The sequence below is a fragment of the Equus przewalskii genome, chromosome 27, assembly GCF_037783145.1.
Source record: "Equus przewalskii isolate Varuska chromosome 27, EquPr2, whole genome shotgun sequence".
In the NCBI taxonomy this organism is placed as follows: domain Eukaryota; kingdom Metazoa; phylum Chordata; class Mammalia; order Perissodactyla; family Equidae; genus Equus; species Equus przewalskii.
In genome coordinates, this window is record NC_091857.1 from 23,655,012 (window position 1) to 23,678,382 (window position 23,371).

At 42.2% G+C, this 23,371-nt stretch overlaps 1 protein-coding gene across 7 annotated transcripts in view; it reads right to left on the reverse strand.

Annotated features, from left to right (window-relative positions):
* The window catches only part of APP (amyloid beta precursor protein), a 254,045-nt gene extending 238,476 nt beyond the window's left edge, over positions 1-15,569 (reverse strand). For 5 of the 7 annotated variants that reach the window (XM_008514150.2, XM_008514149.2, XM_008514148.2 and 2 more), the window contains exon 1: positions 15,248-15,563. In XM_008514150.2, coding sequence (XP_008512372.1) covers positions 15,248-15,304 — 57 coding nt within the window. In that variant the 5' untranslated portion in view covers positions 15,305-15,563. Of the gene's footprint in view, positions 1-15,247 lie in introns of all 7 variants that reach the window. The other 2 variants (XM_008514152.2, XM_070597246.1) reach the window with 2 other exon arrangements.
* Positions 15,570-23,371: the final 7,802 nt, after the last annotated feature.

Sequence of the window (23,371 nt, forward strand, 5' to 3'; positions counted from 1 at the left end):
CATCGTTTTCTTTTACCCTTTTATGTGGCTACCAGAAAATTTTAAATTACTTTTAATACTTTATACTCATTATACTCTTACTGGACAGCACTGCGTTAGAGTTAGGTCTGGGAATTAAGTGAAGGCCAGAGGAATTCTGAGATGAAATGACACCAGGAGAGCATCTGAAAGGAACGCTACCAATCCCAAGCTCCTCACCATTAGGACTTGGAGCTTATAATTTACATATAATACTTATAAATGGCTGTTTTAAAGTCATGCTTTTGTTCTCTTATTTTGTTCACCAACAATGAATCAATAGCAAATAACACTGGACCCAAAAATAATCAATATCACTTCCTTTACTCTAAGGCTAAATCGTATTTATGAACTGTAGGCTTTAAGCATAATCCTAAATGGATGCATCTTTACACAGGCACTTATAGCCTGTTTTCAGTTTCCTTTGAAGTGAATATATATTTAAAGTAATAATTTAGTTTACCTCATAAAGATGATCACAATCTTCTTTTTTTAAAAATTCATGTTTGAATTTAATAAGAACTAAAATGAACTTGCATGGATGGACCACATGTCATTGAGGTCTAACTAGAAATTTTTCCACTAATTTTTGCAGTGTGCATCTATTTAATGTATTTTAAACGATCAGAGAAGCAGAGATTGTTTCTGGAGAGTTTGTTTACTTAGAAATACATCAGATTATGAACAAAACCAACAAAATACTTGTAAGATTCAAGTAAGCCGAGAAGGAATGCTCAAGTATTCTTCTCAACACATTCTTGGACTGCCAACTTTTCCAACTAGGTGATCTTAAACAAAGGCATACATCTAACTGCCTGCAAGATCAACTACCAATTATTTAAAGTCAGTAAAGCAAGCAATGTCCCCAACTCTGCAATCCAGGGCCAACTAGGGCATACCCATTTCAGGGGGCGCTTAAATTGTGAGGAATAATTATGTCAAATATTTTCAGATATATGAAAGCACAACAGAATTCAGAATAAAATATAAGTTCTTTGGAGAAATTAAAAAAAATAAAGTTTTGGGGACCAGCTGGTGGTGTAGTGGTTGGGTTTGCACACTTCACTTCGGTGGCCCAGGGTTCATGGGTTTGCAACCCAGGGTTCATGGGTTCACATCCCAGGCACGAACCTAGCATCACTTGTCGGACCATGCTGTGGGTGCATCCCACATAAAACAGAGGCACAGTGGCACAGATGTTAGCTCAGCGACAATGTTCCTCAAGCAAAAAGAGGAAGAGTGGCAACAGATGTTAGCTCAGAGCCAAGCTTCCTCACCAAAAAAAATAACAATAATAAAGTTTCTGAAATTATATAAACTATACGGCCATTAGAAAATTACACAGAAATTAAAGAACAAGATTTTCTTTATATTTTCAAATTCTATCTAATAGAAGTAAAACAAATTTTCAAATTTACATGATGTAAATTACCACCTACTCTTTTTGTAGAGAAAAAAAGTATAATTTCAAAATAGGGTCAAGGTAATATGAGAGAAATATACATTCAGACACATGTTGGCTACTCTTTCTGATTCTCATTATCAATCAACAACTATTCCATACACAGACAAATCGTCATCTATTTTTCTGAAGGCAGTATCTAGAAGTCACATTTCCTTGATAGATACTTCAAAATAAAAAAAGAAAAGAAATGCCAAGATTTAAGATGATCAAACTTGAACTACGCTTTTGATTACTCTTAAAGAGAACCACGGGTTCAAAAAGAAATAATGCAGAAAATAAAACCAAGAGTAGTTTTCAAGGAACCTTGATATTTTAGACATTTCCTTAAGATAGAACCATGTATAATACGTCAAACTACTGGGACATATCTAAATAAATCTTCAGGGGCTGATAAAATGCCTACTGTAAAACCCCAAACACTTCCTAATGTTGATGATTATATCAAGCCTGCTCAGGACTCTAGGTTTTTCCCACATCTCTATTTCATCACATACTTTCTGGTAAATATCTTCATTTGACCACTTCTACAATAATTGAAATGAGTAAGAAAACAGATAAGTAACTAAGATGAACTTTAAAATGGCAGCCCTATTTTTATGGATATAAATATATTAAGGTTTGTTTTCTTCTTTTCCATAGATCTTTCCATTCTATTTTTTTTCCTTCTCCCCAAAGCCCCGCAGTACATAGTCGTATATTCTAGTTGTGAGTGCATCTGGCTGTGTCATGTGGGATGCCGCCTCAGCATGGCCTGATGAGCAATGCCATGTCCACGCCCAGGATCCCAACCGGCGAAACCCCGGCCACCAAAGGGGAGCGTGCAAACTTAACCACTGGGCCACAGGGCCATCTCCCTTCCATTCTATTTTAATAACACAGGTGCAATAAACAGATCTGAATGGCTGTGTAGCAATGGAAAAGAAGCTGAACATGGTAGGCAAATGTAGCGCAAAAGAGGTTCTCAGTATCATGCTCTTTTCTAAAAACCTCCAAGCTTGTTTTATCTGCTATTCCTTTCAAAGAACAAGTACAATAAAATTGCTTTAGGGAAGTCTCGAGATCAAATGAACATTAGTTTACCAATAGGGAGAGTGAACTGACACTGCCATTATTATCCACAGAGCCACTAGAACTATATCTTTTTCCATCACTCTGATTGGAAGGACTTTCCAGGAACAACAGTCTAAATCATCTTACGTACAATCAGCCAGAGTGAAGGCTCAGCTCTTGGGTGTTCCTGCCATAAAAATAAAAAAGCATTCCCTATCACCTCCTCCATCACTCCCAAAAGATGTGCTTCCTATGTGGTTAATGAGCAAATAAGAAGTGGGCAAATCCCAAAAACCTACTCCAACTGCTCATGGAGAATCTTTCCTTTGGTTTGGATCAGAATTTTATTAATTTATTAATCAATCTACCCATTTTCTTCTACATTCCTTCGTATTGTATTTACTCTGCATCCCACAATGCCAGTTGCCACCCAGTATCCTGCCTCTCCCTACTCCTTAAGAGAAACTGCAATGTATTCCTGGTGGGAATACTCCCAGGTAATGGATCATGTGTACCAGCCTCCCTTGCAGCTAGGTGCTACCATCTGGCTAACGAGATTAAGCAGACATTGATAAGGACTTCTGCAAAGGCTCCTAAACCTAACTGAACCACAGTATCAATGGACACCCTCATTTTAGGAACATCTAAGAGCACCCCATTGCTGAGAAGAAGTTCAAACTCATCAAGGCATCCAAAGCTCTTAATCCCCTACCCACATTCCCATGCCTTCCTCTTTTGAACCTCTACACCCTTGCTGTTCTTTCTGTCTGGAAAGCCCTACCATGCCTCAGTTAACCTCCACTTGCCCTTGAAACCAAGTTCAAATTCTGCCTTCTCTATGAAGACTTTATTCGTTCTTCCATTGTAGCCTTTGGCACACCGTGCCTAATTATTTCTGCATTTCTTTCTTTCCCCATCAGGCTGCAAAACCCTTCAAGACACAAACTGAGTTACTTCTCTGTTTATGCACAGCCCCACAAAGACACTAGGGCTCCTGTCATGACCAAAACACAGAATACATCCAGTATATGCCCATAAAATGAATGTTTTTAAAAATCCAAGGTAAGCAGGGGCTGGCCCAGTGGTGTAGCTGTTAAGTTTGTACACTCTGTTTCAGCGGCCCAGGGTTTGCCGGTTCAGATCCCAGGCACAGACCTATGCACTCCTTATCAGGCCAGGCTGTGGCAGGTGTCCCACACATAAAGTAAAGGAAGATGGGCACGGATATTAGCTCAGGGCCAATCTTCCTTGAGAAAAAAAATTCAAAGTAAGGGGAAGAACAATGCAGTAAGATAATGAATAAGTAATAATAAAAAACGTAACTCCAGGTCAGTGTCAATATCACATAAGTCAATCTCAAGTCTTGAGAAAATTTGGAATAGAGACAAACAGGTGAGCACATAATCCAAATATCCAATTAAACATCCTGCATTAAAACTTTCCCTCATCTGCTAACAGAAGAATTGATCGATGGGCCCAGGTAGCATTTCATGTGTTCCAATTCTGAGATGAATGAGCAAACAAGCAATGAAATCACATGTCCAAATTTTTTAAAGCATAAATAATTTAACAACAGTAATAAACCTTTAGAATGATGTCTTAACCGAAGTCTTTTTTTCCTCCAGGAAAAAAAACTTACACTGAAATTTTTTTCTTATCTCTTTATTGGCTATTTATGAAATCAATAAATACAACTAACAAGATATACTGCAATGAACTGAATAATTCCCATCTGTGTCCTTTCAACACGACCCAGAAAATTGACAATGATACACATTTAACCTTTGAGTCCAGCTCACAAAAGTAAAGTGAAATAGTCACATGGCAAATACAGACAAGAAAAAGAATTGCCTGGAAACAAGGTGGGTCGGCTTCCTATCTTGTTTATTGAAGGATGTCCTCCCTGCCTGGGAATGTTCATTATCTTTGTCTTGGGTATCTCCAAAGGCCGTGCTGATAAATTATTCACCCCCCAGTTCCCGGGACTTGCACTGTCTGAATGACATCTCTATCCAGCAGCCTTTGCTTCTACAGTTTCAGCCATCTGGTCACATGGCTTCCCTCAGAGGACTCTCTCCTCTCATATCCCACTGAACAAGTATGCAGCGATTCCAAAAACTGCAATTTTGTCACAAATGTCCTCTTGAAAGTGGATCCCTTCACAAATCCTCAAACTACCAGCAATGCGAAAGTTGCTTTCACGTTTGAACGTCCTCTCAGCTAGCCAAGAACCTCCCCCACACAAAACAACTACAGGATTTTAAAATTCAGTTTACTTTTATTAGACTTACATTTTCTTGAGTCTGTGGTGTAAGAGGATTTAATACTTGACACAAAGCACTAAAAACAAGCCTGAGAAAACACTAGCCAGATACAAAGCTAATCATAATGACCTCAATTAGATTTTCCATGCCTGTCAAGTTAATAGCATAAAGTGGGATTGGCTTCAAGCCCTTGAACTTGAAAAGTACAATTTTTTTTAAGAGAATAGAAATAACAATTCAATTTTTTTCTTAAAAGGCCAATTTTGATTTTGGTTCACACTAAGGTAATAAGTTAATATGAGCTGTAAAATGGCAAAAAAAGTAGTAAACTGAAAAACGACAATGCTGATGAAATGTTCATTTGGATGGCCACTCAATTTAATTCCAATACACATTTTCTTTCTAAGCTCCACTATCTCATTTAAACAAAATCATTTCTAGGCACCCTCAAGTGAAAGGGTCTCAATTAGACAACTGATGAAAAATTTTAAGAATGAGGTAATTTTTACTGGCCAACTGAATTTCTGAAATAAAGAGTTGCAAATAACTGAACATTTTTAAGTTATTGACAGCACTTATGAAAGCTTTTCACAATAAAATGTTCTAAAAGAGGGGGCAAAATAAATCTTATTTAAAAGGCTTTAATTTTGCTCTCAACGCTTGGAGTGAGGTGTCATTCACAATTTTCTAAACTTAAGAGAAGTTAATTCAACTGTCAAGAATCAAACACATAACTCTTTATCACCACAATACAAAATTTCTAGAGTACTCACTGAAAATATCTATCAAATATTTAGTAAATACCAGATGGAAGGCATTTTGGTGAGCGATGGAACAAACTACAAGAAACAGTTTGTGATCACAATCAACATTAACTTCTCTCCACCACCATTTTTGGTTTTAATATTTAACCGCTCTAAGCAGATCCCCTGGCCACAGTTCTTTTACATCATAGTGAACATATAGTTCCCTCCTCCAGATATCTAAGTTTACATTTTGGGTAGTGACCAGATCAGAGACCTTTCCTGATAATAACACATAAAGTGTCACACCCACAACACACCTCCACATGGCATTCCCCTATCCCCTTTACCCAACTTAATTTTTTGTAAGTACCTGACTACTTCCTGTTTCTTCTGTCTACCCTCACTATACTGTAAGCTCCTCTTGCGGGCAGGGACCTCAGAAATATTTGTTAAATGAAGGAGCGCATTTTCCCTTTCTGGGTGTGCCCATAAAAATCTAGGTTTCTCTGTGTATGAAAATAAGCTAACCACTTTTCTATAGAAATTTTATTTTAATTTTAAATTGCTAACTGATTTAATATGTAAGTATCTGCGGATAAATTATTCTTAGAATGATTAGTCTGCATATTTGCTAGTTTCTGTGGGAGTTTAAGAACTCATCAGTTCTATCTTCAAAGCAACATACAGCAATGACAAAAATATTTGTTTTATTTATTTAATTTTTATGGGTGGGTTTTATTTTTGAGTCACCCTAAAACTTGGGTGTGCGTGTGTGTGTCTGTGAGAGGAAGATTGGCCCTGAGTTAACATCTGTTGCCAGTCTTCCTCTTTTTGCCTGAGGAAGATTGTCGCTGAGCTAACATCTGTGCCAATCTTCCTCTATTTCATGTGGGATGCCACCACAGCATGGCTTGATGAGTGGTGCTAGGTCAGTGCCCAGGATCCAAACCTGTTAACCCCAAGCCGCCAAAGTGGAGCTCGCAAACTTAACCACTACGCCACCAGGCCAGCCTCTTATATTTGTTTTAAAAAAAACCATAATAAGCAATTAAGAGGATCAGTATGAGGAATATTTGTTCTTGACTATTACTTTTCATATGACAGGTTTTAATGTTAGTCTCTGAAGAGTTAAGCTAAGATTTCAAAAAAACTGCCTCAGTTTTAAAGGCTCAACCTTCAGAGTAGATAACAATTCTTTTTTTCTGAAAGATAAAAAAAGTCAATACATAAGGCTAAAAAATAGTGGATATCTATCTTTATCATGTATGCCTATTAATTCCACTACAAAATAACTGAGTAGCGTTATTTACAAAACAGTAATTATGCTTTTGAAAATTCATCCAATAGGAAGAGCACATATAAAAATCCTTTTTTGGACTAACCAAGCCTTAATAGACAATTCTATTTTCTTTGTTTTTGATTCAAAATAAGAATTATGTTGCCTTATTATTTTTATTGCAATCAAGCATGTGCAGACATGGAAAAAAACTAAACAAATGAGTTTGTGGTAACTGGGAATAAGGGGTCAGGTCTAAAGTACACAAATGTATCTCAAGGGTGGGATTGAACCTCTTGTTTTTCTTCCTGTAAAATGCCTCTGTGGGGTCAAAATATATTACAGTCATTACAGCTCTGAAATTTCACAAAGCAATAAGAGTAATCATGCATTTCTTCACTTAATACAAATGATTTTCTTGATCCTGCAGATCTCTATTCTCATAAATATCTAAGGCTGAAAAGTAATTTATCAGTCTCTATCATCAGGGATGCCTGTCATTCTTCACTAAAGATAGTATGTGGGTTTCTGTGGAAGAGAATTGAGAGCATGAGACAAATTATTAGATTCTCTAAGAAAGAATCAGGCAAAGAACAATTTCACAGCGACAAAGTAAGTTACCAAAAAAAGGGTAACTTTTCTTGCTCAATCAAATTTCTCAGCTAAAAGTCATCTGAACTTGGGGGGAAAAAGAAAAATTGAGAGACCATCTGGAAATTAGGAAATACAAACACTACTTGGGGGTCTCTCACTAAGAAGACCTTAAGAATTCTAGAATTTGCTCATCTACAAAACAGACTTGTTCTTTTCCCTGTCTGTAAGGTTAATCTTGCTTATTCCTTGTCACTGCTCATTGACCCTACATACGTGGTTGTGGTACCATCTCATTCATTCCTCACTGTTATCTACTCTGAGCAGAATGTTTATTCCAAACATGGCTACAATAATCACATCCTCCTTCTTGAACCCACTTTTTTTGATTGAGTAAGACAATGATCAATCCATGAAGTGGTGTAACAAAAATCCACATAGATTTCTTGGGACTTTGCCTATTGATTCTTCAATGTGTTAATCACACTTTAACCACAGTATCACTAATTTCACATACTCTCCAATAATCTAAGCCTAATTTTGAAATTGAGATCAAAAATATTTTATTTTGTAAAGAGCAAAATATGCTGATTAAAAAAATGTATGCTTTTAATTAAGCAGTAGATCACTATAAAGTTTACCACACTCTGGCTGGTAATATAATTCATTTTATTTTGAAAATTGATTTCTTACAGAAATGCTGCATTCTCAAGTAGTCTGCTTTTTGGTTTCCTCCTCTGGTGAAGATCATTTCAAGTTTCCATTCTGCCTAGGACCATAATTTCACAGGACCGAAATTCTTTTGCTGGAATTTGAAATCTTCCATTTCTGTCTAGATTGGCAAAACTTGCTTATTCATTTTCTAGAAAAGGTTTTGCTGAAAACTAAACCAAGCTTGTTCACAGCTCCGTACACATAGCTGATCGTCAACTAATAGCTAAGTTAATAATCGAGCCAGCGTACACACTTGCACAGTATTAGACAAGTGTGGCAAGCTGCCAGTGTGCACACATTTAAAACAGGTCTTTCCTACTTATGTAAAAACTGCTTATACTTTTTACACATTTCTATACTGTCTAAATTTTTCAATGAGCATGAATTATTTTAATGTTTTCCCAAAAGCCAATTGAAATATAAAATACATCTAAATATTTAATAAATGAAATGTATTATTCTAAAAATTTTATCTGCAATGTCCTTTTTTAATTTAGATCAAATTCATTCATTCTTATAGAGAACAAACTGCCTGTTTCCTGCAATAGTCTTAGCTGGTCAGTGAGCACATTAGTCAGTAAATGAAACATCATAGAGATTTTTTTTTTAACTTTCAACTATGTGCGAGACCTAAATGTATCATTTTACATTATCATCCTCATATACAGTAGTAGTAACACTAATACATGGGGGTCTAGCGGTTAAGATTTGGTGCTTTCAATGCCAAGACCCAGGTTCATTCCTGGTCACGGAACCACACCACCTGTCTGTCTGTCAGTTGTCACACGGTGGTGGTTGCGTGTCGCTGTGATGCTGAAAGCTATGCCACCGGCATTTCAAATACTAGCAGGGTCACCCATGGTGAACAGGCTTCAGTGGAGCTTCCAGACTCAGACAGACTAGGAAGAAGGACCTGGCCACACACTTGCGAAAAAATAGGCCATGAAAACCCTATGAACAGCAATGGAGCATCATCTGATATAGCGCCGGAAGGTGAGAGGATAGCACAAAAAGACTGAGCAGGGTTCTGCTTTCCTGTCCACAGGACCACCAGGAGTCGCAATTGACTGGACGGCACCAACAACAAAATTAACACATAATGCTAATAAGATGTCATTATGTTATATACATATATATTAATTCATATAGTGTTTCCAACATTTTACGTATATACTAACTCACTTGATCCTCAACAACCATAACATTATTATCCCCATTTTACAAAGGAAAAAACTGAGGCGTGGAGCTAGCCACTGTCAACAGCTCAAAACGGACAGAGCCAGGATTTAAGGCCAGGCCATCTTGCCCCCATGCAGGCTCTTGATCAGTATGGTCCTGCCTTCCCTGAGCATGTGAGAAACTCAATGACTGGGTGTTGCGGGCCTAACCTCACGCTGATGTGGAAATCAACAATATAAATACAGGAACAATTCCACTACTTTCCATAGAGCTGGGCGTTTTTTGTTGTTGTTGTTGTTAAAGATTTTATTTTTTTCCTTCCCAAAGCCCCCCGGTACATAGTTGTATATTCTTTGTTGTGGGTCCTTCTAGTTGTGGCATGTGGGACACTGCCTCAGCGTGGTTTGATGAGCAGCGCCATGTCCACGCCCAGGATTCGAACCAATGAAACACCGGGCTGCCTGCCTGCAGCGGAGTGTGCGAACTTAACCACTTGGCCACGGGGCCAGCCCCAATAGAGCTGGGCTTTTACAAACCTCTCATCTTCCCCATTTCAATCACTACCTTCTTTCACAAAACACTATAATCCTAGCAAAGTTCAAGCTAAATCCGTATTACATGTTTCTTCAAAATGTAGCCACACAAACTAAATCTAAATAAAATGGGCTCTGAGTTCCCTATTGTAGCTAAGACTTCACACATGTGATCCTGAGTCGTCTGTATCCATCCCACTTTGTTTTTTTTTTGTTTTGGTTTTGAGGAAGATTAGCCCTGAGCTCACATCTGCTGCCAATCCTCCTCCTTTTGCTGAGGAAGACTGGCCCTGAGCTAACACTCGTGCCCATCTTCCTCCACTTTATATGTGGGATGCCTGCCACAGCATGGCTTGCCAAGCGGTGCCATGTCCACACCCGGGATCCGAAACAGCGAACCCCAGGCCACTGAAGCAGAACGTGCGCACTTAACCGCTGTACCACCGGGCCGGCCCCTCCATCCCACTTTGAACAGGCAGCTAACTAACTTATCAAGCACCACTTTTTCATAGAAACATTAACTGATGAACATGTCCAGACTTTTTTTTTAATGAATTACTTTATTCCTAAAGCAGTCCTTCTCATCCAGTTTTTGGTGGATTTCCACTTCGACAAAGGTAGCAGTAAAGCATATCTACTAATCAGGATTAATCTGCAGGGAAAAATTCACCAGATTTTTTTTCCAAAGAAAAACACCAGCAGCTTGACTGAAATGGCTATTTCTTAAGCTATCCACATTAAACTGAACAAACAGTTACATAACATTCTCCCCTTCACTACGGTTTTCATTTGCAAATTCAGCTTTGAGGGTTCAGGTACTATTTGCTTTTCTTTTCATGCACAACAAAAAAATTAAGAAATAAGATATTTTCTTGTTTAAACTTTCTTTTCTTCCCAGGGGTGTCCTCATTCCTTCACCTTAGCTTCCTCCAGCCCCTCATGAGGGTGTATCTGTATATTGGCTGGGTGACACAGGGTGACAGAGTTTCCAAAGACTTGAAGAAGATGGTATTGAGCATCAATCCCCACTCAGTACATCTGTATCTGGGATCCCCCTAGGAAAGGATGCCACCTCACAGTCAAGTAGAATACAGAGAGGTAAAAAGCTACCAGCAAAAAACCAAAACACAAAGGAAACATCTTCCCCACCTTCCTCGTTGTAGCTCAGCGAATCACATTTTTTTGTCGCATACTCACTCCCTCAGTCAAGGTCCTACTGAAGAAATCATATCAGAACTCTCAGATCCTTCTTTCAGGCCCTTACCTTCAGCCTCTCAACTCCTTATTCCGAATTCCCTCCTCCTCTCCAGAGTGTACCCTGCACCTGTCCTTTTCGTCGCATCCGTCACAGTTCATGAATTTGCATTTATAATGATTTGTTTATTTTATTTTTTAGAACTTTTTTTTGGTGAGGAAGACTGGCCCTGAACCAACATCTGTTGCCAGTCTTCCACTTTTAGCTGAGGAAGACTGGCCCTGAGCTAACATCCGTGCCCATCTTCCTCTATTTTGTATGTGGGATGCTGCCACAGCAGTGCTTGAGGAGTGGTGCATAGGTCTGCACCCAGGATCCGAACCTGCAAACCCGGGGCCACAGAAGCAGAACATGTGAACTTAACCAGTACGCCACCGGGCCAGCCCCTAATGATCTGTTTATTATTTGCCTTCCTCACTAGACTGGAATCTTCACGAAGGAAAAGACTGTTTTGTTCACCACAATATCTTCAGAGCTGCGAACAGAGGTTGGCCCAAAAAGGGAATCAATAAAAGTGTCCCAAATGAAGACACGGAAAGATTACGAAAATTAAACGCCACAAATGCACCACCCACACCCTCAGGTGTGCGTGTGTCTGTCTGTCTCGAAGGGAAAAGCTGGGGAGAGGCATGCAAACAAATACTGTAAATGCAAAGACTTAACCTCCCCTTCCCAGACCTGGGATCCAAATCTGGCTGAAACGAACTCCCCGGAAGTTCTCCAGCAGTATCTCATCCCATTGTTCCTTTCTTCTTTAAATATAGATGTTTACACTGTAAGGCTTTTATTCATTATACCAGTTAATCTGTACTTTCCTCTTGGTACTTAACACTTTCTATTTTCTTTCAAAAGCATGCGCCTGTCTTATTTACTCTGCAAACTTCCTGGGAGCAGAGGAGTAGGGGTGGGAGGCAATGAGGTGGATACAGCCAAACTAAACCTTACATGCTGGAGCTTTACATTTAAAGTACATTTATAAGGTTTACCTTTGCATTTGTAACTGATATAACGAGGCAGAGATTAAAGAAGAAATATACTGATGATAGATGCCTTGTAAGTCTCTTAAGGTAATACAAGTCCCTACCTAGATCCAATTTGCAGAAACAGAATGTACATTTCCACTGAATTTTATTACACTTCTTCAGTGAAAGGCACATAATAGCTATGCTTATTTCTAGAATGCCTGACAACCTTCATCGTCATACAAATATCTGTATACAAGTCACGAGGATGCCATAAACGGTGAAACACGGATGCTCTAGCAGCATGGAGAAAAGCCTTATCCATAGAGACAACCTTCCCATTTTCCTTCAAACCCACGTTCAATGGACCACATTCTTTCTTTTTCATTTTTTTCAGTCATTCCGCATTTAACCTTGTCATCTATTTAAGTTGCACATTCCTTTCATTTCCCCAGTCAGCACCAGGGATCCTAATTCTATCTGGAGTACTTTCCTGCGGTACTAACAGCCTCCCAACGCCGTCAGGCGCCTCTGCTGGTTAGGGTGACAAGACAGAAGCTTCTGTGCCCTGCCAGTTATCATGGCTTCCCACTAATTAGCAAGAAACAGTGAGTCCTTACAGATCCCTAGCAAGTCTGAGCTTCACTACTCTGTGCGCCAGTGTCTACCATTAGGGCAGTACTAGTCAGTACAAGTAGGTACAGATAATCTGTGAATGAGCACCACCATCAAAGCAGATAATCGTGATTAGGTTAAGCCCTCCTCCATGGAGGAAAATAAAACTTAAGAGGAAGTGAGTTTAAATACATAAATGTCAGGGTCTTTTAAACTCATAATCTATCAATACACCAGGCAAAATCACCAACTCAGGTAACCTCACTTCCCCCAAGCCGAGGCCCCGTCATCACTGCCCTTATTCATTTCTTTTTGAGAGCCACCTGCAGCAGACCTATTTTCTAAGCCCTACAAAAGGCAGTCAACTCACAATTACATCTTTTCAGTGGACACAGATAGAGCTGGATAAACCCCCCTCAAACCTCATTAGAGTGAATTTGCCTATCCTTCCACCAACACCTTGCAAAACGGACCAATGCAAATCTCACCTCCATCCTTTGAAGGAGGTGCCAATAACCAGTGAAAATGTCCAAAAGGATGACAGATAGAGCAAAGAAATGCAACCAAACAGGCCAAAAAATAAATCTGAATCATATTTGCCTATATGCTGCCTCTTTTCATACAGAAAAAAATATTGCTCAAAAAAGTTAAATATTTACGTTTTGATGAACACTTCAAATAAAGGTTATGATTTGCTTTTAATAACTTAATTTGTGTTTTTCAATGTGGGGTAAGATAATCAGAAAAACTGAAATAATGGTGGGAGTAAATGTAAGTCATCAGAAAAATTAGAGTTCCCTTAATTAAATGCATTTTTTAAAAATATGGAAAACTGAATTCTTTAACTCTTAAAACAATCTGTTTTAACTAGCCCTAAGGTGATTCCTAAGCCACACTTGTAGGTAAAAACCACAAGGGAAAAAAGTTCAATGACCTTGTAAATTAGGAACTAAAAAACTGTAATGTTGTGATAACCTCAGCGGAATTACAGGAAAACAGTTGTCCGGAAATCGTTTTGGAAAATTACCATGAGGTAGGGGGAAAATGAGAGGGAAAAAAAAGGGAAGGGGAGGTTGCAAATAGTAAGATGCAGAATGGGAACCCAAAAGATGCGAAATACAACCTCCTCTGGCCCAACCGTCACGCAAACAACTTCTAAGCATCTTTAGATAAAAAAGAAAAATAGTCATTTTGCACAGGCGTTGGCTGAATGTTCGAGAGTTGGATGAATGGGGAAGACTTGTTATATACACCTAGCGGTGGGTGGATTTCACCAGGCTGCAGCCTCCACACAGCTTTTCTTTGCTGCACTGCAGAGGCGCCATCTTCTCCGTCTTAATCTTCACTCAATTCAATCCTTTTATCTGCACCCTAAAAAGAAAACCCTGAAGACCCTCCCCAGCAGCCCGCGCCCCCAGGGAGGGCTAAACCAGAGTGCCCAGCTCCGCCAGGAAGAGGCCGCGCCTTAATCAGACAAACACCTCCTTTGATGCACAGGAGGGGAGAGCTCTTGCCTCCCCACCACCCGCCACTGCCCTTTCCAATGCACGCCCTACTCTTCGCGTATTTCTCCCCAAGGACTTTACATCCCAGCATAGAATTAACAAGCCTCGGAGGTGATGGGGGTGGGACGCTGAGGGGCCCCGAGGCTCCGCTCTGGCCCCCTCCGGGAGAGACGCGCAGCGCCGGGAAGGGAGTCGGGCGGGAACCTCGGTGGCGCAGACTAACGCGGCTCAGCCACCGCGCCCCGGGCTGGCGAGGGCGGGGTGTCGCGGCTTTTGTTCCCGGGGACCTTCTCCCTCCCCGGGATTAGCTAAAGGTGCGAGTGAACGGCAGGGGCGTCCAGGCTTGGGGAAGGAGCGCGGTGGCTGCGGGTCTCCAACCCCTCCCATCTCTCGCAACTTACACAAAAGGGAGACGCAGAAATGTACAAAGTTTGCCTGCGAAAGGTAGTGCGCGACCCTGCTTGGGGTCGCCCTCCGGAGGCCGCCGCGAGCAGCGGCCAAGAGAAAGGAGGAGGAGGTCGGGCGGGGAAGGGGCGCTGGGAATGCGAAGTGAAGGTGAAACGGGGCAGAAAAGGCAAAGGGAAGCGGGGGAGGGGGGACGCCCAGCTTCCCGAACTGTCCCGACTCCTTCTCCCCAGGGCCTGAGAGAAAGGGAAGGACAGCGATTAAGAGCTGGGGACAGGATCCAGGGACGCTGCATTTTCAGTTTTCCCCACGTGCTCCCTCCCCCTTCCCCCCATTTGGATGTCTCTCGCCTCCCTCGGCCCCCGGCCCCCGCAGGAGGAACTGAGTCAGGGTCTAAGCTCAGGATCGCCTCCTCCTCTTCTCGCCCCCGACTGGCGCGGACCAGGGAACCGGACGCCTCGCCCTCTGCCTCTCCGCGGGCCGGAGCGCGCGTCTCCGGGGCAGGGCTGGGCCGGAGGCGGGGATGCGCAGGGCGCCTGCAAGCGGGGGCGTAGGGCGCTGAGGGGAGAGGGGTCGCCTTGACTGCCCCCGGCTTCTCGGGATTAAAGTCTTGGGAGGAACGGGTCCCCAGCGTGCCCCCCGTCCCCAATTCTGAGGCGCAGCACCCACCTCCAGCGCCCGAGCCGTCCAGGCGGCCAGCAGGACCAGTGCCAAACCGGGCAGCATCGCGACCCTGCGCGGGGCGCCGAGTGTGCTGCTGTGCGAGGGGGATCCACCGCGCCCTTGCTCTGTCCGTGCCGCCACCGCCGTCGCCGCCGCCGCCTCTGGTGGCCCCCACGCTCGCGCTGCTCCGGGTGCTCTCTGCCACCGCTGCCGAGGAAACTGACGGAGCAGGAGCGCGGCGGCGGGGCTCGGAGCTCGACCAGTCAGCTGATCCGGCCCACCCCGCTAGGCACCCGAGAGAGACCCCTAGCGGCGCCGCCGGGGAGCTGCGCGCGCTCGGCCCGGCAGGGGCCCGCGCCCCGGTGCCCGCAGGTGCAGCGCCCCCGGCTCCTGCAGTCCCCCGAGCCACCCCGGCCGCCGGCCACCTGGGCTCCGCGAGCAGCAGGAGGGAGAGGCTGGGGCGAGGAGCGGGACGGTGCAGGCTCAGGGAAAGGTGAGTCGTAGGACGTCCGGGCTCCAGAAAAGTCGAGAGCGCTCTCCGCTCGTTCCCGTGAGCTTGACTCATCCGACCCCGCAGGCCTCTCAGGGATGTCGTATAAAAGGCTGCTGCTGGGATGCGTTTTTATCCGCATTTCGTTTTTTGTCTGGGTTTGGAGCGGTGGGGGAGGCGTTTCTGGTAGAGAATGGGAACACGACAAGCTTAAAGGAAATAGGATTTGTTTGCTTGTTGAGAGAGAAAAAGCCTCATTTTTTCCAGTCAAAAGCAGCCACGAGCAGCCAGCAATTTCTATCTTTAGAATGAACCGAAGGAAAAAGGCACTGGACCTAGCGAAGAAGCTGGCGACCCATTTACTTCTCCTTGAAAGAAGGATTTTTTGTTTTTTGTTTATTTATTGTGGGGTGGGGTTTTTTTAAGAAAGGAGTCAATGGGGTTTTTATCAGGCAGGGATGTAACATCCATCTGAGCTGAGGGCGAAGTGAAAGTTAAGAGGCAAAGGATCTGGAGAGAGGGTTCTTATTTGGCCCCCAGAACTAAGAACTCCTGACCTCAAACTCTGTCCTTGTTCTTCGTTGTGTCTGTCCTAAATTACAGAAATGAACCTGCTGCGAAGCCACCTTCTCCTAGATTAAACACAAATCCTCCAGTGCCCAGGTAGTGTCCACTTAGTCTAGAACGGTCTAGAGCCGCTCAGATGTATCCTCTGCTCTTGACCTGAAGGAGCACCAGGCACGGAGCCTCAGTCGACAGTGGGGCTGGTGGGAGGGAGTGAAGCCAGGGACTCTGGTGGTGGGACCATGGCCCAGCCAGGGGGATGTGCACTACCTTCCTGAGAAGTCCGCCTTTATCTGCCAGCTCCCCTAAATGTTCTCCTCTATCTTTTCCCCTTCTGGGCATCCAATCCTGGTCCTTGGATTACTTTTTCCTCTGAATGTCCTTGGAAAGTCCTCAACAAATAAGAACAAATATTTGTTCTCATGCGGTATTTCTGTACATGCTATCCGTCATTTACTTCCTACAAAAGCCAGTGCGGCCCTTAGTATTATTATTCCCATTTATAAGTCAGGAAATGGAAGCTGAGGAACTTCTTCGAAATCTGACGACAAGTAAGTGACATGAAGTTGGGACTGTAGGAAAATCCTAAGTGGCAGCAAAACCAGTTGCTTCCCAAATCCATTTACCCACCACCATAATTCCCTGTGCATCCTAGGTTTGTGTGAGCAATTGAAGGCATCTGAATGCAGGGAGGATGACTCGAAGATGGGGAGAGAGCAGGAACAGGTACAAATTTTGCGGGCCCCATACAAAATGCAAAAGTGGGGCCCTTTGTTTCAAAATTAAGAATATTAAGTTGGCGACAGCAGAATGTTAAACCAACCGTGGGGCCCTTCTGAGCACAGGGCCCTGTGTGACTGCACAGTTGCCTGCCCATGAAACCAGTCTTAGGAAGGAGGAAGGTGTTTTTAAGAGTAAAGAACTTTTATTGAGCGCAAAATTAAAAAATACAGAGGTGAGGTTATAATCTGTAAAATAAAGGTTCTTCAATTTAGCAGGTTCCCTTTCTACTCCTGAAATCCACCACACTCATGCATTCCCTGGACAAGATGTTCCCTGGGGGAAGATGATTAGCTGCTGTGTCAGATTGATGGACACTCTTTACATTTCCGCCTGTTCTATCACCACTCAGGGATCCTGATGGCTTGTACTTCTCAGCTGCTATCTCTGTTCTGCATTTAATACCATTGCCTGCCCTGAGGTATCTTCTGGATCCCCAAGCAGGAAATACAGTTACATCCCTTGTTAGAATCCTGCAACGCTGGGGAACGGACCGACCACCCACCGGCTGGAATCTCCAGGCATTCCAGCCTCGGCTTCAATACCTCAACTTGTGAGATGTTCACTAGCCCTTAAACCGTGCATTCTGTCTTTGAGCTGTTCTGGTTACCAGAAAGTTCCTAGCCCATTTAAACCCACATCACTTTCCTTTAACCTCCTACTCACGTGTCCTTGTTGTACCCCTATGACCACGCAGATCAGGTCTTTTCCACACCACACATCTTCATGTATTTGTCAGCACTTTTCATGCTGCTTCTGCCTCCAGTCCTTGCTTCTCAAGGAAACAGCACTTCCTTCAACAGTTGTGCAAATGGCACGGTTTCTGGTTCCTTCCACACCCTGACCATTCTCCTCCAAACGTGTTCTAGTTTGTCTGTATGTGTTTACAGTATCCTAAGAGTGCTCTGACCACTGCAGTGTGGAGTAATCTATTGCCCACCTCAAATGCCTAACGTTGCATTTGACCTTGTGGACTCAGACTGGTCACACTCGCTACCAGTTCTCCCAAATCTATTTTATGCCTAGCGCTGTGAGCCACATCTCTGTTATTTTGGGTTTAGGTGTTATCTGTGCTGCGCAAATGTCACCAAAAGCAATGTTAATCTCAGCCATGAGCTGGGCCCTGTATTAGTCTGCTAGGGCTGCCATGACAAAGTATCACAGACTGAGTGGCTTAAACGACAGAAATTTATTTTCTCCCAATTCTAGAAGCTAGACTTCCAAGATCAAGGCATCAGTAGGGTTGATTTCTTCTGAGGCTTCTCCCCTTGCCTTGCAGATAGCTGTCTTCTCCTTGTGTCTTCACATGGTCATTGTCCTTCAGTGTGTGTCTGTGTCCTAATCTCCTTTTATAAGGACACCAGTCATATTGGATTAGGGTCCACCCTAATGACTTCATTTTAACTTATTACCTCTTTAGAGACCCTGTCTCCAAATATAGTTATAGTCTGAGGTCTCAAGGATTAGGATTTCAACTGTGAATTTCAACATATGGATCTGGGAGAGGAACCCAGTTCAGCCCATAACAGGGCCTCATTTGGAGCAGCTCGGACTTATTCTCTGCTAATCTCTGACCTTTATGACCAATGACCAATGGTTCTTCTGCCCTTCTCAGTCGGACGATCATTCAGCTCAACAGAAAAAAATAGAAATGGAAGAGTTCTTTCTCTCTGTCATGCATCACCACAGCTTGACACTCCCCAACAGCTAGCTTATCCCTCTCAAGATCATCCAGCACTGAAAATAAATAACATGGCCCATTACATTTTTCCTTAGAAAATTTTATCAAAACTTGAACTTGTGTTGACATTTAAAATCTGAGTTAGTTTGCTAGAGCTGCCATAAGAAAATATCACAGACTGGGTGGCTTCAACAACACAAATTTATTTTCTCACAGTTCCAGAAAGTAGAAGTCTAAGATCAAGGTGCTGGCAGGGTTGGTTCCTCTGAGGCCTCTTTACTTGGCTTGCAGATGGCAGCCCTCCTACTGTGTCCTCACTTGGTCTTTCCTCCACGAGCCTGCAGCCTTGGCGTCTCTTTCTTTATCCTAATCTCCTGTTCTTATAAGGACACTGGTGAGATTGGATTAGGGTCCACCCTGGTGACTTCATTTTAACTTAATTGCCTCTGTGAAAGTCCTATCCCCAAATACAGCCACGTTCTGAGGTACTGGGAGTGAGGCTTCAACAGAAGAATTTTGGAGGAACACTGTTCAGTCCGATACAGAACCCCTAAAATTATTTTTACATTTTAAGCTTCCCTCATATCCATCCTTCAGAGTGGATTCTCTCCACCTTTTATTCATATCCTTTTGAAACCAGAATACCTCTAGGTACCCAGAGTGGTTTCTTTAGCTGCCTCCTGGTTGGATATTTGCATTACTTGGTGACTCCACACTTCCAATAGTGTTGAGAATTATGGTACCTTCTATAGAGGTGCTACCTTGCTGAGTATTAGCTGTAATGGCAGACACAGCACCATATTGGAGAGTTTCACCTGCTTCTTAACTTGTCCTTCCTTTGAGAACATCATGCCGATTCCTCATTTTAGACCAGAAGTAGATCCTGAGTTGCATTCTCTTTCTTCTCATTCTACCTTCTCTAAGACAGAAGGGAATTATTATTTTCTTTATCTCATCTGCAGCTTTCAATAGATATAAAAGTCTAAACTGTAAATAGCATTCAGGCTTTTTATAATAAAATCCTTTCTCCAATGACGGGCACAGTTTTTCACATAAGACTTTTTTTCTTTCTTTGTAATGAATAGACACAAAGAAACATTGAAATTAATAATTAGCACTTAACATACCTACATTTAACCACACGTTTCTAATAGACCTGCATGTAGACAGAAGATGTGACATTTTACTTGTCTGTTTTCTTAAGTTACTGCTTCATGCATGGGTCTTTACTCCAGTAGTGTGTCTACGAAGTGTTAATTTATTTTCAAACAATACATACTTTAAAAATTAGTCCTTCTCTGCAGTCATTACACATAACTACTTCAAAGACATCCTTCAGATTCAAGTAAATAATAGTTTTACAAATGGGCTAAATGTATTTCAGTAGCAACTTTATGGGACAGCAAAATTAAATGTTTAACCAGGGAGCACTGTTGGCAGCTGGCTTACATAACTTGTTTGAAGAATGATGGCAATTCCAAGGTTGCCGCAAGGACTAATTTAAAAGAATATTTCTACATTTTATGGGATAAAAAGGAAGAACAAGAAAGGAGAAAGAAATAGGCCATACATGCCAACCTCAGAGTTAGGAAGTGTGAAAATCAATCCAGCAGCAGGAAGATTTAATGGAGGCATATGGGCATTTTACAGGTTTGCTTCTTTAGAAAAGTTTAGTAATAAGGCAGCAGTATGCAATGGTAGAAAAGAACTCAGGCTTTGAGAAAGCTTCACTACTACGTATCAGTGTGGAAATAGTTATGGAACCTACCAGAGCCTTGATACCAAACCTCTTAATCTCAAATTTGTGTGCCCATGCACAATAAACTCAATAAGCCAATCCCTGAGACATTGGTGCTTGGAGATGGAGAAAGATTTATTCAAATTGGCCAAAACAAGAAGGGGGAGGATAGGTTCTCTCAAATCTGCCTTAACAAAAGAAGAAAGCAAGGAGTTTCATAGAGCTAAGGGACTTGGCAGGAGGAGTTTTGGAGAAACAGAGGGGAAATCTGTGTTTCTTTCCCTCCACATAAGCCCTTGGGCAATCAGAGTTGTGGACATCAAGAACAGCAGGTGGCTGGTTATCTGGGGATGGTATCTTCCTTAAAGGCATTCTTTTTCTTCTGCAAAGCAAGCTCATAAATCCTTGAGTCACCTCTCAGGTTAAACAAGGAAAGAGTAAATTAACAAGATTAGCTTCTTTTCGTCTGTGACTGTGTTGGGAACAAGGTCAAAGGGTAATCATGTTCTCACTGAATATTTATAGTAGTCCTCAGATACCCAGCTTCAGCCTCCATTTCTGAAAATGCTCCCGTCATCAGATCGTTTGGTGACAAACTGAGAAGGTACCTAGCACAGTGACTAATTTACAGTAGAAGTCAATTCTCTTTTCTTGCGAGAACAGGAACCCACAATAGCTGTCACTCAAGTGAGCAGTAGAGTCCTGACTTTGCCCTTGCCAGGGACTGCCACTTATCATGTTGGCTGTCAAACCAGTGTTGCTTAGGTGGATCCTTAAGTAATATGCTTCCAATAAAAGTTCCAAATTTGTGAATGATTTACTTTTTTTTAAACATAAATGAGAGCAACCTGAAGATTATCCTTATATCAGACTATTCATTTGTATGCCAATATGCTGTCTTGAATGAGAGAGAAAGGGATGGAGCTGTAGAATTAGGCAAAACCCTGACCACTCCTGGGGGCGTGTGCCAGGTATATGAAAGATACGCTTCCTGTTTGCAGGTAGCACAGTCCTTGGAAAGGCTGCTTGCCAGAGATGCTTAGAAGATTACATGGGGCTGGCCACTTCCTGCAGAATGGAGGACCACATCACGTGGTCAAGAAGAGTCACTCCCCAGAACAGCTGCAGGAAGCCACGGCTCTCACCAGGAGATGCTGTGCCCTGGGGCCACTGCCAGCACTCAACACTGTTGACAAATATTGAGGCTGAGGGATGTCATGCTCCAAGGTAACTAGACCTCTTTGTCTCCACACATCCCATACTTAGCGATTGTCCTTTACGTTCTCCTCTTTAAGAAGAGAGAAATTCTAGAGTGTTTGATGAGTAACTCAACCTTCAAAATCCGAGTGAAGGCTATAGGCAGAGAAGTGTAACCTAAAACCTAAAATTAATGCGAAGATTCCAAGCAGATAAGCCTTGAGCATTCATAAACATATTTTACAAATAAATATCCTAAATGACACAACAAACACACAAACCAACGAACAAATAAATAAAAGCTCCATAGTCATTCAGTATACAACTTTTGTCCCTAAGCAAACACCCAACTTTGCCATGTCCCTCAATTAACATTTTTTGTCCTATGTGTAATTTATTGCAGTTAAAGTATGAATTTTAGGAATGGAAGTGTTTAGTATTGATGGATCAATCAAAATTTTTACACTTCACTGCAGGCAGGGTAAAAAACTAATACATTCACTCCTGTTAAAAAAGCTTATGTTTATGCGAGAAAAAATATCTGGGAAAAAAAGACAGTGAAAAAGCATGTATCAGTGAGTACAATTTGGTCTAAAGTATTGTGTGTTTATTTGTAAATTCGTCAGAAGAAAATTAGAGTTACACCTGTAGCACTGGGATGAATAAATTAGGGATGTCAGGAAGAGGGTTTTTGCAGGGGATTTTTTAGCAACCTTAAAGAGAAAAGAAAGAGGGTGAGAAGGAGGATGTTCTAGGGAAGGACCAGGTAAATACATCAAGAATGTTCGTGGTGGTGCTGGTATGTGGGAGTTAGCTGTGGGGGACGTGTTAATGTTTAAGAAGCTGAGGAATTCAGGTCAGATGGAATGGGCAGCAGTGGGCTACCACTCACTGCAGGTTTCCTAATCACACTGACATGGTCTAACTTTCCTAGAGAAAGGTCTCACCGTGGGGAAGGTGTAGGGAAACTTGGAGGATGAAAAAGTTGGGATCAGGAAGAAGCGGGAGAAGGGTATGCCAGAGGCTCCAGGGATGATCATAGATGGGATGAGTAAAAAGTTTGTGACAAAGTCATGGTAGGACACTTTCTTACTAATAAGACCAAGGATTGCTGTGTGCCACAAATGAGATGAGAGACAGTAACTCAGCCAGGAAAGGGTGGAGCAGGGAGCACTTGTGCCCGGTTCTGTCTCCACTGGGCACCATTAATTGTGATTTTTTAAATGAGAGAAATAATAAGCTTGACTTTTAGTTTGTATTTAGGGATGAGAAGTACATACAATAGGAAGCAACTTGATTATGGTGAGTGAAGACTGAATGGAAGGCGAATGAGGGATGAATGTTAGAGATGTGGCTGCAGTGGTTTTCTGTGATAATCGATGATGTATCCCCAACAGATGAGCAGAAAACTATTCAAAGGAAGTTAACATGATGTTACGAAAAGGCAGATATGTTTTGTGTTTACTTATAAGAACCAAATAGTCACTTGGAGATTTAGTATTTGTGAGATGAACTCTAAACACCCCTGTAAATACAATGAGTAAGAAGTGAGTTATATTTATATTTCAAGGTTATTTTACAGTACTTGTGTGCATGAGAATGATAATTTTTGAAAAATGAAGAATAACGTCTTCTAGTACAATTTCCAAACTGCCTACTGTGGAACCCTAATTCAACAGT